Raw genomic sequence first — 16,875 nt, 5'->3', positions numbered from 1 at the left:
AGGAGATTGTGTGCTGATCATGCAAGAATCAATTTCGGTAAGTTTGATTGTATCCACCTCTTTGTAGTTTTCATAGACATACAATACATATTCGTACAGGCGCCTTATTCGCCTTCAAAAAAACTTCTTTATGAATGTTTCAACTTTAATTACGCCAAGCAATTAGTGGTCGTCGCCAATTTATATAATAGTCTCTAAAATGCATATAAAACTCGTGCAAGCAATTAACAAAATGTAATTAAATTTAACACCGCAGTCTCGTCAGAGGAGTTCTTCGCTTTAGATTGTGAGGTTACAAATAATGTACTAGCTAAATATGTTTTATTGTTTATTTTTAACACTTAAACTTTGTTTTTACAGTTTCAAATGCAGGATGGTTCAATTACACATGAACCTACGATAAAAACATTAAATAAGAACAATATCTTTGCATTATCATTTATTTTTCAGTAAACCCAGAAGTGTTTCTTAATTATAACTATCTTAATATAATGTTTTAAAGCAGATAATCTAATTCGTATCTAATGAAGTGATTATTTGGGTCATTTTGTATTCTGGGATATCCTGCAACAAGTGCGTCCTGTCCTCCGATGTAAAGCGTATTGTAAATTTTCCAATAAACGTCGCGTACTTTCCTCGCTGGATGGAACAGGCCCTGTGAATGGTCATGCACTTCATTAAAGTTTTTTTGTAAATTAGTACTTTAATTTCAATATCCACAAAATCCATATCCACAAAAGTTATAACATCATAACATCTAGACATACATAATAATAGAATTTAGGATTTATAACTAGAAGATACAGAGCGACCTAAACTTTAGTAGTATTTTACATTTCCTGTCGACACCAGAAAGTCATATATTTTTACACCTAGTTCTTAGCTAGGGTACTGATGGAGCTGCCTATATGTGTCGTGCCTGCGATTTTAAGCACAAGGGCAGCCATTATTCAAATTAAGTTGAGACTTACAAATGTTGCAATTAATTGGGTGGCGTTTTCGATAGTATAGTCTCTTAACGGTATTGGGAACCGTTTAACATAACATACTCCGTGACCACATTCGAAGTGTATATAGATGACAATATTTTATATCACATATACTTCAGAAACATGAAAATAGTAGTTAGAAGACGTATCTTTTAATTAACTCTTAAAAATGTTTTGATGAATATTACAAACCTGTAATGCATATTGAAGTATTTTAATGGGACCTAGGGCAACTCGCATGCCCTCAACAGCGTCCATGAAGGCTTGCACCAGATGCGGTGATGTCTCAAAAATATTTGGCCAAACATGATTTAATAGATGTACTAAGGCATCTTCACAGCCGAAACCATACACGCCGAGCGACATATGTTTTATGGCAGCGCAAGCCGTTTGTCTGTGTACTAAATCTCTGTGAAATTTAATAATCAATTTTATTGGGGTTTGAGGAAATATTGATTAAGCTTAGAAAATAAAAAGCTTCTTTATACTAATATCCAATGAATCTTAAATAACAACGTATCTATATTACTATTCAATACTGATCTAATTTATACAACGAAAAAGGAAAATGTTTTTGGGGCAGAAAACATGTAACATACCGATCCATAAGCGCGTCTTCCAATAATGGGCAAACTGCATAAATGTAATCCTTGCCCATTTCTCCAATGTACTCGAAAAGGAAAGATAGTGATTTGAGCACACCGTTTTGAACATTTAATTCCGGTACTCTGTATTCATTCATTAAAGCAGGTAGCACTGTGAAAGGTGAACAGGTCTCTGCAACTATAGCAATAGCGACCGTTGTGCACACTCTGAAAATTAATTACATCGTTAAATATCTCTCTTAGTGCATTAGTTACACGAACTCCATCCATACACAGAAAACATCGATCAGTTTACTAGAACCGATTCGTAAGTGTCTAAAGGAAGCGTGAGAATGGTACTTTGAAAAAGCGGCGCGATACGATAACCCACTTTTTCTGTCCATCGCTAATTCGACTCAGGCGACGGAAAGGGCAAAGTCGCCGTCACCGAAATATGTCTTATCAGATCCCTTTTGGGTGCTTCTATTCTAGGCTCCAAGCATCAGTCACCGCCCTCGTCCAACTCTTCGATTACGACACAGTTCGACGAGCGAAATAACACCCACTGAGTTTTTCGCCGGATTTTCTCAGTGGGTCGCGGTTCCAAGTCGGTGGTAGATTCTGTGAATAACCAATTTTAGCGAGATCTCTCAGGTTGAGCCCTGTGAGCTGACCTAGCAACCATGGCATCGCTGAAATAGCCCCTTAGGCTACCAGAGAATATGTAGGGAAATAAAATAAGTTTACTGTAAATTTAGATGGGCCAATGTGATCATAATATATCTGAAAAAATTATATCAACTTCCTGTGACCATATTATTATTAAGAATTTATTTTGGATATTTTGGTAAAACGGGTTCTTTTATTTTGATTACCCTATGTAAATGATAATAATAATAACAAACATGCAGGATCTAACGTATCCTACTCATTTTAATAAGCTAACTAATCTACTAATAATTATTAATTAAATAATGACCTGTTCTGTCTCTCTTGCACTTTCAGATTGTTAAGTAAGGTTGCGAGTACGTCATGAGGACCGATGGCTTTAGCAATATAACCAAAGGTATTTACAGTCGCTCGTCTAATTGCCTTCTTATGAGCCTTTAATAGTTCAAGCAATTCAAAACATATTCTCATCCATTCTCTGGCCGACACAAATTCCGGTCCTCTGTCTGCAATACGACCCACTAAATCAATACAATTCTCTTGTACTTTTTCATGCCTGGAATTAAAAAAAAACATATTAAAGATTTAATTTAAAGATTCTATGAAGTTATCAAGTCACTATTTATAGAACAAGGTTACCTGTTTTTCAAAATGGGTGTAAGCCTAGGCAGGAGATCCTTTATTGGTGGGGTCATCTTTGTCATTCCAATAACATTGACAATTGCTTTTAATGCACCAAGTATAGAGCCTAGCACTTCAGGATATTCCTCTCCCAAGTACTCATACAGTACAACACCAAGATGCCCCATTAACTTTTCCTATGAAATAGCAAGCAATTAAAATTTTCAAAATCAATTGGTAATGATGTTATAAATTAAGTATATTTGGATACATTTCCTAATGTATCCAAATATACTTCAAGACAAATTAAATTCGGTGTATGGACCCCCGTTAACTTTGCGACAGTTGAGCTTGTTTGCCCATTTTGTAAAATATATTACGAAAAAATTATACTACATACTAATTTAGTAAGGAAGCATAGCGTACAAGAGGATATGGCAAAGAAAATGTGATTACCTCCTGACAAGTTTTCATCACGACAGCGATCCGAGAAATGAGATCGGCAGCTTGTTGCCGAACTTTAGCAGACTTGTTGTTCATACGCCAAAGAATAATACCACATATCTGTGGTAAATAGGGCTTTACGCGTTTTCCCAATTGATTCACGATTGTTCCAAAACCGTTCAGCATCACAACATCCTATCGAAAAATCACAATTTGAATCATATAAAGTTAGAGATTACTTACAAAAGATTTGTGTCACGACTTAAGTGTTTAAAAATCAGACATTTAAACTTTTTTTAATGTTTTACCTCAGTTGTCTGTTCTTGGAATGCATACAATATTCCATCGATAAGAGCTTCTTCGAGCTTAGAATCAATGTCTGCTGCTCCTAAATTAGCGAGAATCTTTTCAATGGACTCCATCACCATTTTTCTATACTGCTCATTGTCGTCTTTTAGATCATCAACAATTCTGTTGATAATTTCTGATGCACCGACCTGCGATCAATAGTTTCACAATGTAAGCAATGCCTGATTGGGAAAATGATTACTTTTGAGTGAATTAATGGAAATACAATGATTCTGGTCGAAATAGTTAGTACCTTGTTTGCAATTTCCACTGTGGTGTCGACAAGCTGGCGATAGTTTCGTCTGTCGAGGGCCATACGATGGTTCCAGAAGTGTTTAAAGAAATGAGGCAATATTTCATCCATTATGTATTGAGGCTCAACACCGTCGGTACCGCAACATTGTTTTACTACCTAAAATATTAAGTACAATGTGTATTAAATTACATTACAGTGATTATTGGTTTTGGTGAGATAATTAGTATATGACTGATGCATTATCTAAGACTTACAGTCTAAGCTAATAGGCATGTTTCATGTTAGACATTTGACTTTATTATTTTATCCGCAACAGCAACAAAGTTGCTTCCTAATGATAACTAATGATAACATTCTCTCTTTTCTCTATTCTATTCTTCACAATCCTGATGCCCCTATCTATCTCCGTGAACGCTTTGAATATCTGATTCCTGACGGCAAAGTTAGTCGACAAGCCACTTCTCTTCTTTTAAAAACTCCCATACACAGCTCTAGTCGCTATAGTGGCTCTTTCACAATACAAGCAGTGCGATTATGGAATTCTCTCCCTCAACCTATTCGTGCTAGTTCCTCTCTAGAAGTTTTTAAGAGTCAAATGAAGAAACATTTCCTGTCACTTTAATCGTATTTAAGTTATTGTTTTATGTATTTTTATTTATATGTATTTTTCATTTAATATTAGATTATTTTTTTAATGCTTAGTTAAAAATCATGCTTTAATAGCTCTTATATTGTACACTATTCCCCTCTTATACATCGTATTTCTCTCTGATAATGGTTTGCTGGAAGAAAACTCATGAATGAGTTAAGCTCGCCTTTGTACATAGTATTTAGAATTCTTTAAATCTGTTTTTATTGTATTTTCTTTTTGTGTACAATAAGTATAAATAAAAATAAAATAACTCATTAGGAAGCAACTTTTTTGTAGAAACAACATCGTAATTCGTTGTAAAACAAGAGAGTAGAGATCACTATTTTCCAATGGATATACAGATGTGTGTGCATATTATGTGTATGCAACAACTGGCCATCTCTCTCGCATATCTATAAATCATATTACATTAATAGCAATAATGTTATGAAACATTAAATTGTTTTTTATTTTATTATTTGAAATCTTTTGAATTGATTTGATATTGATTTGAATAGATATTGGTTAAAATCTTTTGTTATTTGAAAATTAACCCCACCCCATACCACTGCAAAATGTTTCTAAATCAGAAACTTTAATTAAGAAATGTTTATATGTAAACTTTCTTAAAACATTTATAGGCGATAGAAACATGAAAAAATCAATAAGCACCAAAAATAGAATTACAAAAGAAAAAAAAGAGACATACTTTTAAGACGATTTTTTTCATTTCTTCATCGGGCGACTGGAACTCACGAATAAGAATTAGCATCACTTCTCGTGTGTAGTAATTCGCGTATTCTGCATCCATGAGAGGGATGAGGTATCCGATGGCTTTCAGGAATGCAGCCAGACCTTTACCACGATGCGTACGAATACCTTTCCACAGAGGTTTGAGCACGGAATCGAAGGACTCGATACCGTAGGGCGTGGCGGCCTCGGCCAGAGCCGCGCTCGCCAGCGCCGTGATCGTTCGGACCTTCTGTTGTTCGTCCACCAGACCTATTGCATAAAATGAATTATTTAAATACTGTAATTTAAGAATCTTTTTTTTCCCTACCTAAGCTGAAAGCCTTGAGAAGCTATATCAGCGTAACCTTAACTAGTAGGTAAGCTCACGGGGCTCAAACCTGACGACGTTGCTAACACGAACCCTAGCAAGAGCCGTGCTTCGCAGAATCTACCACCGGATCGGAAACGCGACCCACTGAGAAGATTCGGCGAGAAACTCAGTGGGCTGTGTCTGAGGGTTAATTTACTCGTCGAGCCCTTCGTCGCAAGCGACGGGTTCGACAAGAACGATGGCCGGTGCTTGAGGTACCTAAAAGCACCGTTAGTGGATCCGGAGGATCCGAAATGACGTGTTTAGAATCAACTAGACAACCGAGACATTAGTTATGTTTAATGTAAAACTGAGCGGCGGTACAGACGATTCTATTGTGTCCATTAATCGCTAACACTAGATCGCATCTGTTCATCAACGAAAATAAAATAGTATGTAGTTAAGAATAAAAGTTGAATGTCTTACTTAGAATACTAATGCAAAAAATAAGTATTATCTACCTATTATTACAAAATATCACCAAATATTGTGTCAACAAATACATGGCGTAACTATATCTTTGGGCTACATTATATTTATAAATCGAATAGAGGTAAATATTATTGTTAAATAATAATTTATAATAATATCAATTTTATTTTTATTTTATTGCCGTAGTAGGCAGACGAGCATACGGCCCACCTGATGTTGAGTAGTTACCGTCGCTCATAGACGTCAGCAATGCCAGGGGCAGAGCCAGGCCGCTGCCTGCCGCTTAATACTCTCCACAAGCCTCGTTTGAAGAAGGACATGTCATAGCGCTCGGGAAAAACCGGGACCTTATTACATTATTACAGTAAATGTACAAATACAAAAATATATGTTTATACTAATGATCGTCGTCAAGTCATTAATGCAAAGTGATATCCAATTATGTTAATTGATTGGTCTTTAATAATGTGTAAAGTTTCAAATTAATCAGATGTTTCTTAGTTATTAAAAATTACTTTATAGGATTACACAGGTAAAAATACGGGTTAAACTAATAGAGGCATATTAAGAATACACTGATTAGATTATATTCTATGGTTTACGGAAAAGATTGGTGTTTTTTTTTTAGTATAGTTACAACAGCTGCCCCGCCTTTCAAACCGAAACGCATTACTGGTTCACGGCAGAAATAGGCAGGGTGGTGGTACCTACCCGTCCGGACTCACAAGAGGTTCTATCACCAGGAACCACTAGGTGTTGTGGCATTCCGAAAGTTTCAGTAAATCCTTAAAATATAATTAAAATATTAATCTTACCATGTTCAATAATTTCAACAAGAGATTTCAAATGTGGCAGAATAGCACAGCCCATCAGAATAGCAATTTGTTGCACAATCTTTATTCCTGTGTGACGTGCTTGCCAGGATTTCTTAGATCTGCACACAGCTTTTAAAAATGGCAATAAAGATGGAATACCTGGAAAAAAAAAGATTTCTTTTATGGTGTTGAAGATGTGTTATGTTAACAACAGCCTATGTTAAAAATAGCTTATTCTTAGGATAGGAATATAATAATAGGGAATAGCAAGTATGCAAACTTGAACAAATTATTATAATTTCCCCATAGACTTAACCATACCACTAACTCAAATCATCATGTTCATAAGACTGTCAAAAAGATTGACAGCAAACTATAAAACAGATTAAATTACATGTGTTAGTACGGACCCTGTCAGTATTTTTTTGTTTTTAGAGGAAACACCATAGAGGCATAAGACGAGGCGAGGGACAAGAAGACGACAGTAAATATGCCCTTTAAAAAATAATTAAATATTCATATGACAAAACTTACCCAAGGCCGATGCCACTACCGCAAACGCTCGAGCGGTTGTGTTTCGTACATACTCATCTATGTTGTCTATATCAGGCCTCATTGTAGAAATCATAGTAGCCAAGCCGGCTGCTTTAGCTAAATTTGAAATGATCTCGCGACCTTCGACACGCGCATAATAATCTTCATCAATAAGCAGAGGTTCAATGACGACAAGAATCTGACAAAATTCAAATAATTTAGGATAAAGAAAAATAGGTTTGTTCTAATGTCCTTAATTACAATTAATATTTTGATGTTTTCTTTTTTTTATTATAATATTTACCTTATGTACGTAGGGTCGAACCAAGTCGTCTAATTTATACAAAATCCTGTCTATGACTTTGACCAGTAGATGTCTCTCTTGATCTTCCAGCGTAGGACTCATCAGTAATGGCAGAATTTGATTGAAAAGTGGTCCAGCACCGAATTCGCGAGCTTTATCTGTTATTTGTCGTAAGGCAGCTTTGCACATGGGTGGCGTACCGTTCTGCAACATGATAATAGCATTTTGTTTTTTAATTTTTCACTCAATATGTTTACATCAAAATCAAAATGATTATTTAACGTTTACGGTAAAAATCATCGAACCTTTATTTTCAAAAGAAGCTTCATTATTTTCCGTTCCTTAAGTTCGTCGGGAGAGAGTGTATCCTCGTCGACGTCGATGAGAAGTTTGTCGAAGTACTGGGCGTCCTCGGGCTTCATAAAGGGCAGCTGCTGGTTACCCTTGGGCTGAGGGTCGAGAAGACGCGCGGCCGCCGCGGCCGAGCCGCCCGGCTCCTCCGTCTGCATGAAAAACCCGATTGGAGTACCACCCAACGGCGTGGGCGTCGCCGTCAGCTTGCGGGCCGGCGTCCGAATCGGGACGTACCCTGGGCAACAATACTTGCTATTAGGTTTTATTTTAAATTTACAATCGTAGATAGGCAGACGAGCTCAGGGCCCAGCTAATGTTAAGCGGTGACCGGAGCTTATATGCACCACAGTGTGAATGCCGCCGCCCATCTTGAGACATGTGATCGATATCACAGTTGAGTTAGTTGAATTGTGATTATTCTACCCGACAATCGCTAACACACTTCTTTATGCCAGAATACGCTGCTGCTTGGAACTCCCCCAGCACATAAGACAACAATTGGGGGGTTAAAAACGAAAAGAAGACGATGTTGTCACTACAGGTATGGACAAATTCTCGAAGAATATTAGTAGTAAGTCGTAGTTGGTGTGTTTCATCTCAGTTCACCATGTCGCTAAACTTGAGATTTCATAACTAAATATGTATAATATGAGCATGTAAGATCCCCTAGTTTTGTGTTGGACTCCACCGTCGTGTTTATAATCAACACTCTATATTTCAATATAGGCATTGTACATCAACTTCAATTTTCTTTTTGCAACTGTTACACCCTATTTATATACTTTTTTTTTATTGATTTGCTTAGCTAATGGGATGTTGTGATTGCTGGACTGGTTAATATTTTTTCAATTAATTTAGTTTTCTGTCCGGCATGGTATAGTCCAATTGTTAATTAATTTATTAAATTTCAAATACGTATTTGTATTTGAAATTCATTATATATTTTTGCTATGAAAGTATACAGCCAAAGGTAGCGCAGCTGTAAAAATCAAATATATACAGAATATTGTCTCCAGATAAAATCAGCAGTGTAAATAAAAGATATTTTTTTTATAAATCCACAGGCACGACAATGTACAAAATGTGTGATCATCTGAAAGAAAAAAGTTATATTAAAATAGTACTCTTTAACACACGTTATTCTAACTTTCACAAACGTACGTCCCATCAGCAGGTTTCAAGTAATTAACATGTGTCCTGAAATGAAATTTTGATTAATGTCTGATTTTCCGTAATGATAAGAAAAAATAAGAAATAAAGTTTCTGAGTGAACTCATTTAGAAAGTACATACCGGCAGGCGGTGGTAAAACCTTGTACCCAGGAGGGAACATGGCATCCAGTTCTTCATCAGTGTAAGGTCTATTACGCTCGTCTATTTCTTTCTCCCAACGATAAGCTTGTAACTGTTCTGGAGTCATGGCTGCAACATGACCAGGTGTTGGTGTAGCCAGTGCCATGGCTTTCACTCCCACAGGTGTAGACTGGATAAAAATATGATAATATTATTGCAATTGTAATTGTACTGTTCATTCATAGGTACCACTTTTCAGGTAAAATTAATCGAAAGACATTCGAAGACACTTACCCCTCCTGGCGTGAAGACAGGCGTGTGCGGCGTCGGTGTAGAGAGCGATGGCGTGGCGTGCGAGGGTGTGGCATGGGAAGGCGTGGCGTGAGAAGGCGTGGGGGTGGCGGGTGCGGGCGTGGCACCGGGGGTTTCGTCCCAACGCGAGCGCCGCTTTGTGCCAGGGGTGGGGGTCTCCTGTATTGTATCCACGCCTGACCCGCGATCTGTTCGTGGTGTCTCAGCCCAACCGCTGTTGTGTCCTGGTGTTTCTGAAGTCACCATATATTTATTTTGAATATAATTTCATTTGGTCCATCTTAATTTGAAAATAAAAAGATGTCGTGGGACACGAGGTAGGAACGAAGTTCCTTCGGCTAATGCAGAATCGACACAATTTGCAAAAAAAATCGTAATTCAAATTATCAATTAAAATAACAAAATATGTCTCTTTATTTTTGTTTGACAACATAAAATTACATAGAAATAGAAATAAATACAAAGTAGAGAGAGAAGGGATGAGAGAACGAAAAGAAAGAAGCAAAAAGAGAAAGGTATTATACACTACTCGCTTGTGTATACGACTGTCGCGCCTGCGCACGTTTCATTTAATGGTTTTATTCCACGGACTTTTTCTTACGGTTTTACTATCACATTTTTTTCAGTTTGGTCGCGCAGCAAAATCCCTATCTCCTCCAAGCCTGCCGTAAGGAACTTCGTTCCAATATGTGACTTGAAAATATATTTAACCCTTTGAGGTCCGGTTTCCACACGTATTGGACATATACTCATACATTAGATTAGTCTCGCAAAGGGTTACCTAATGCAAAATATAAAAAAAAAACATTGTAAAAATCTAATACGTAAGTGATTGTGAAGTTATAAATTCGCGTATGTTTTATCTGGATTTGTAGTTGTACTGTTTGTCGTAGTGTGAGAAACAAACATCGTGTGGCGCGCGAGTAATTTCACATAGGGTACTTCTAATAGATTTAGCGACAGCCAGGACGGAGCCATTCCGTGTTTCATTAGTCGCTAATAAGCAAATATAGGTCTGTGAAATCTACTTCTGCAATTTCCAATCCAGATTTTATTCCATATATGAGGCCTATAAATGTCGTATGGGTAGTATATGAACGGTTTTATTGGGTTAATTAATATTAAGATTTTTAACTTAACAGTGATAGTCTTTACGAAGTGGTATTGAATTATTTTGTTTCAGTACATTATGAATTTACGTTTATTGGACTGCATTTGAAATGAGCAACATCAAAATGGGGTATCATAAGGTAGTTTTCCAAAAAGTGTTTTAATATATTAGTGTAATTATAAATTTTGTTACTTGGACATATTGAGGATCTCACGGCCTACCTATATGAACGACGTATATGCCGTGGATGGTGGCCCACCTTGAGACATGAGTTCTTAATCTCAATTCTATAGCAAAATGGCTGCTCTAGCCCCCCATGAAACCGGAACGCATTACTACTTCGCGGCAGAGATAAGCAGGGTGATGATATCTATTCTTACGAGATAATAAGACGAGCATTTTCTAATAAAATATTTAGAACCTCTATCTGTTTTTGGTGTTTCATCCCAGCGATTTCTGCGAGAAGCGTGATGAGCCGGAGTTTCGCGCCCCGGAGTGGCGTGTCCAGGAGTGATATGTCCTGGTGTGGCATCCCAAACACGTGCCGATGGCGTGGCACCGGGCGTCTCGCCGCCCCGACCTGCTCCCGGAGTTTCTTCCCATGTGCCTCTCTACCAATAGAATAATATATGTCATCAAGTTTTTTAAATACTACTCGATTGATTGGTTCAATCAATCTAAAATCATATTTTTAAAACCTAAATTATCTATTAAATACCTCAGCATCCCAAGACGGAGTTGTCTGTGAGCTTGGTGTAGTTGATACTGTTTTCTTAACAACTGGTGTTTCTTCAGAACTTTGATCCCATCTACCTTTGCGTTTTGCTGCTGGTTTTATGGATTCTCCATTAGATTGTGGTACTGGTTTGAGAGTTCCTTCCCTAGCTTTCTCTAACAGTTTCTTTCTGAGCTGTAAAGAAATTCGTTTTAATTAGTAATAATAATTATGATTGATATTAGGCAATTTAGAGTTCCTAGTATTACTATTAGTATTAACATTTCCATTCCTAGAATTATCAATTCCATTCATAATTTACTTTCAAAATTACCCATATGATGCTAAGGGTTACTGCAAAAGCAAGATGTATAGTTGTTTCTATAAAATACTTAAACTCTGGAAACAAATTGAACTCACTTCTGTTTCTTCAGCAAGAAGATACTGCTCTTTCATTATATCAGTGTATGTCCTCGATCCGACATCAGGAGTTTTCCCACCTGAAGTAAATGTTAAGATTAGTAGACATGTTGTGTGTGTGTGTATCTATACTGGATATGACAAGTGAAGCTAACCATTTTTCAAATTATAATACTTAAAAAATTACCTTCCCCTGATGCTTAAAAGGCACATGTAGTGTTTAAAAATGTTGACTGTGAAAATTAATGTAATTGAATGAGTGTAAATGAAACAATATTAACTCTCTTCATCTCTAAATTTTAAGGAAGGATTAAAAATGCCAAATATAAGTAATTAATTAATTTTTATTGTTTGCATCAAATTATTTGCACCAATGGCCAAAAGGTACTATGAATAGAAAGAACATTTATGTATGTATAATATAAGACTATACATATTATGTTACCCATAGGAGTGAAACGGTTCCTATCTAAAAAATTCTAACATTACAATAGCAGACCCAGAATGGTGCTTGCCTAATGGTTAGTGATTACTAGTGCTTATAGATATGTGTGTAAGATACCAATATATTTTATTGTAAAGTTTTACTTAAAGATATAGACTGAAGAAAGTGGAATTGTCATAACTTGAAAAACCCAACTTTATATCAGAGTCTTACATATATAATACAACTAGCTGACCCGGCAAACATTGTTTTGCCATATATAACATTTCTAGAGAATTTCTAGTGTAGAAAAAAAAACTAACTTATTGTAAGTGTGTAAGGATGTGGTAAATGAGTGAAAGAGGTATGTAGTGCTGTGAATGATGAGGGAATATATAATAAAAATAACAAAACCTCATTTAACCACATAATACCTCATTATAACAAAAAAAAAGTCAAAATAAAAAAAATATGTTAGGGGTGGACAACCCTAATCACTTAGGGGTATGAAAAATAGATAGTAGCCGATTCTAAAGCTTACTAAATATGCATAAAAAAATTCATGAGAATCGGTCAAGCGGTTTCGGAGGAGTATGGGAACGAACATTGTGACACGAGAATTTTATATATTAGATATGGTACAAAGTGATTTAGTGCAAAGTGCAAGTTACAACATTTCTGCTTTCTCACGTCTATATATTTTGCCACTAGTTAGAATAGGCACTGCATATTTTAACCTGATTTAATCTGCCTAAGTATTTACCTAATGTCAACCTTACATGAGAAAGAAGTGTAAGATTGGAAATCAGAATAGTAGTTTTGATAAATTGTATTATAGTATTGTGTGTGGTGTGTATCTGTGAGCGTGTGTACAATTGTTGAAGATTAATGAAAAAAATTAAAATTAGCCAACCTTCTGCAAAAGGATCATTTCTTTCAGGTGATATAATCATCCTGCGCCTCTTTTGTCGATATTCATCCTCTCTATCAGCGATAGTTGGTCTTCGTTTGTCAGCAAAAGGATCGAATTCTTTATCACTCTAAAACAATATTTTTAGATGACATTTTTAACAAAAATTTATGTATAGCAGTTAACAATTCATTTCAACATACTTGTGCAATGTCATTCAACAGTGAAGCAGGTGCTGTATATCCTGGCCTTTTCTGAGTTATAGGAACATTTTCGAGGTCATCATCTTCTACTTCGTCATTAGCAGCAATTGATGTCACATATCCGTCATATCTGGACTTGCCTCCTTGGCCTGTGCTATCATATATATCGCTGTCATAGTAAGTCTCGCCGAGAGACACGCCTTTGTTGGAACCATTTTCTGGTGCTTCAGTTTTTTTTGATTGTATTTCTTTTATTTGTGCTTCAATGGCTAAAATTATCAATGCAATTTAAATATTATTTAAGCATTTAACATTAATGAGAGTTCATAGGTCAGCCAATGTAAATGAACTAGTCAGGACAAATCGAAAATTCCTAAGTGTGATCATTCCTTCACAAATTGAATCGATAGTTATAAAATATTAAATAAATAAATTGTTTAGCGTCTAATTTTGTTATTGCCTTAACTTAAAGCCACTGATAGATCAAACAAAACTTTTCAAATTTAGAAAAGATAAATATTACAGAAGTGACCCAAAAACTAGAAGTTTTATGGTAAAAGGATTTCAAGCAAGCTTAAGGGGACTTAAGCGTGAAATCATATGTTATTTGATATCTGATGGCTATAACATTGAGTAAATTACAGAAAAACCTTTCAAGCTACACTTTTAAGCAAGCACATTTAGAATAATAATAAAATGGCTGTTATTGTACGCAAATCAATATGTTAGAAGACAACCTTACCTTCATGAGTTCTTGGTATTTTATCCATTTTTAGAAGATTGTAGACATTTATGCAACTTTACGGACAATGAAATCAAATTATTTTCTCTTCTATCGATGATTTATTAGATAGGTAGCGTGAGTTTTTTTCGTAAACACAGACTATGTCCGATTTTATGCATAGGTAGTTACATACTACCTCTTCCTAACCTATGGAAAATGAACTCCATTTCTCATAGAAAACTGTTTGGACTTTTAGGCGGAAACGCGGGGAGTGAAGTTGCGTGATTAGTTTTATTTTGTCTATTTAGTGTTTCTTCAGGTTTAAATATGTAATAACCAGAGGTCGGAGTAGGTAGATTGATTTAAGGTTGTTGACGTCAAACGTAGAGGACAATATGGATAGGCCTCCAAAATACCGGAACTTCATATTTTTGTGATATTTGTTCCGGAATTTTGAAGCATGAATCTGTGTTTAAGGTGAAAAACGTATTAATAATATCAGTATTTTATTTTATACAAAAGCACCTTGGAATAGTTACACCGTATTTTGTCCCTTTCTGTTGAATTAGAAATGACGCTTGTTAGTATGAGACAAAACTTAGACAACCTGTGTGACTCATTGGGTGTTTGTTAGAAAAAACGATGCGCGCACGCTGTGTTTCAGGCATCTCACTCGCTTACCTCGGTTCGTAGTGCGCTTCTAATTTGTGAAATTTCAGTGTTGGGTAAATAATAATCTCACCCTGGCTTCTTGACTGATTTCTTGTACCTTCTTAAAACGATGAATTTGGCTTGTATCTATGGACATCGATTTGTTTTTAGATTGGATCTCTACTTCATGTTATTTTGGTTCAGGTAAGCTTTAATAATTTTCTTATGTAAGTATGTTTTAGGCCTTTTTAAAGCATATATATTCTATATTTTTAAATATAGAAATTGTATCCGATGAGGATTAAAAACATATTTTTTTTCAATTTAAAAAAATAATCATTATGGATAAAATGGCATGTCCATATTATAATCTCTTGACGCAAGTATCTCTTGACGTAAGTAAAATCAATCTACCTACTCCGACCACTGGTAATAACTAGGAGTGGGCGATATAAATCGTATCTAGATTCAATATCTATATATCGCAGCAATATCGTTGAATCCGATATCGCCCCGCACGAAATCTATATATCGATATCGGCCGATACACGATATTGCTCGATGTGATGCGCATCGGCATATCGTACCGATTCGTGAATCGAAATCTATATAACGATATCAGCCGATACACGATATTACTCGATGTGATGCGCATCGGCATATCGTACCGATTCGTGAATATCGGCAATATTCGTTTGGTTCGTATCGAACCGGCCAGAGTGAGTGAGCGCACGATAGGGATATCATGTGATGAATGAAACAGAAACAGGCATTATCCATACAATTGTAAACCTTATATTTAAGTCCATATGTCTGTAGATTATTCTTAGCGTATCAGCAGGATACAATTTAGGAAAGAAGTTTCAATTTTCAACCCTAACTTGAATGCAGTATAGCCTATTTGCATCGTTGAATTTAATTTCACGCGCTTTGACCTTGAACTACAATTTTTGGACAAGTGTTTATAAATACTTAAAAGTTTTTTGTGTTTGATTTTTAAAGTACACATTTTTCTATTTTTAGTTGAATCCAAATAATTTAGTTTATTTCTTGTATTTGTATTAAACTTTTGAAATCTACACTCTTTTGGTATATTTTGTAATTTTAAATTAAGATACAAAATACTAAAAACTGAAAATAATGTAGCCAGTCCTAGTAGCTAAGCCTGATAAAAGCATGAAGGAAAGTTTTTTTGATATTTTTATTTTCATGTTCTTTTTATTACTTTAAAATCATATTATAAATTGATATCAGAAAACCAACCGTATAACGTTGACTTAAATCTATATCTACTACGATATTATATCAGCGTATCGTTTCAAATCTCAAATATCATGAATCGAGAAAATCTACTAGCATCCATCAATATATAGATTCAGAAAATATATAGATTCAATATCCGATATTAATCCTCGATATATAGATACGATTCGATACGCGGCAAAACCGATATTACCCACTCCTAGTAATAACGGAGGTTTATTAACTGTTTAGTATCTGTAAAAGTGCACAAATATGGGAAAAGAAAACAAAGCCACTGGACGTAACTTCTCAGGATCCTCCAAAAAGTCCACCGAAAAAGTCTCAGTAAATAACCACCATTTTACTGAGATTATATTTATATCCCATATCATCGCATCTCATTTCATTTAATATCATTTCTTTTCATGCCATGTTTCATATTAATCAACTTCATTTCACTTCGTATTATCATTTTTCATATATTATGTAGTGCAGTTTTCATTAAAATAAAAATAAAATTTGACCTAAAGGTCTTAGTTACCAGGTTATAAAATCACTTAAAAAAATAGAAAAGGTTTCGAGACTAGAGATGAGATTTATTTGTTAAGATTGTTAAGCTTAAGGCGTAAAGTGGCTGTTTTCCAATTACAGCACAAGAGCGCATTATGCGGCATAATGCTCAACTAAGCTTCAGCATAATTCGGCATTGTGCGTCACTGAGTCACATTATGCTCTGTAATTAACCATTACTTAATGGTAGTTTTCCAATTACAGAGCTTAGTTGAGCA

At 35.5% G+C, this 16,875-nt stretch overlaps 1 protein-coding gene across 1 annotated transcript; it reads right to left on the bottom strand.

Annotated features, from left to right (window-relative positions):
• Positions 1-315: 315 nt before the first annotated feature.
• On the bottom strand, positions 316-15,089 carry LOC101738436 (splicing factor 3B subunit 1). Its single transcript, XM_004924775.3, has 21 exons — positions 14,213-15,089; positions 13,471-13,739; positions 13,271-13,397; positions 11,934-12,013; positions 11,517-11,708; positions 11,220-11,409; positions 9,670-9,920; positions 9,376-9,565; positions 8,035-8,318; positions 7,730-7,933; positions 7,426-7,624; positions 6,892-7,050; positions 5,252-5,544; positions 3,909-4,067; positions 3,616-3,804; positions 3,320-3,502; positions 2,882-3,060; positions 2,553-2,798; positions 1,589-1,801; positions 1,182-1,398; positions 316-655 (listed from the first exon to the last, which is right to left on the bottom strand). The coding sequence occupies exons 1-21, from the start codon at positions 14,238-14,240 to the stop codon at positions 497-499; spliced, it is 4,011 nt and encodes a 1,336-aa protein (XP_004924832.1). The 5' UTR covers positions 14,241-15,089; the 3' UTR covers positions 316-496.
• Between the last annotated feature and the right edge of the window lie 1,786 nt (positions 15,090-16,875).

Source organism: Bombyx mori, chromosome 10, assembly GCF_030269925.1.
Source record: "Bombyx mori chromosome 10, ASM3026992v2".
NCBI classification, from domain to species: Eukaryota; Metazoa; Arthropoda; class Insecta; order Lepidoptera; family Bombycidae; genus Bombyx; species Bombyx mori.
This window is presented reverse-complemented; position numbering and strand designations above follow the sequence as displayed.

What these genes read in the sequence shown, in the direction of transcription:
- LOC101738436 (XM_004924775.3), bottom strand. Translation starts at nt 14,240, where the DNA reads ATGGATAAAATACCAAGAACTCATGAAG. An exon ending in AAATGATCCTTTTGCAGAAG is followed by an intron (nt 12,014 to 13,270) that starts GTTGGCTAATTT and finishes CATTTACTTCAG; the next exon opens with GTGGGAAAACTCCTGATGTC. An exon ending in GAAGACGCGCTTATGGATCG is followed by an intron (nt 1,399 to 1,588) that starts GTATGTTACATG and finishes TAAATTTCACAG; the next exon opens with AGATTTAGTACACAGACAAA.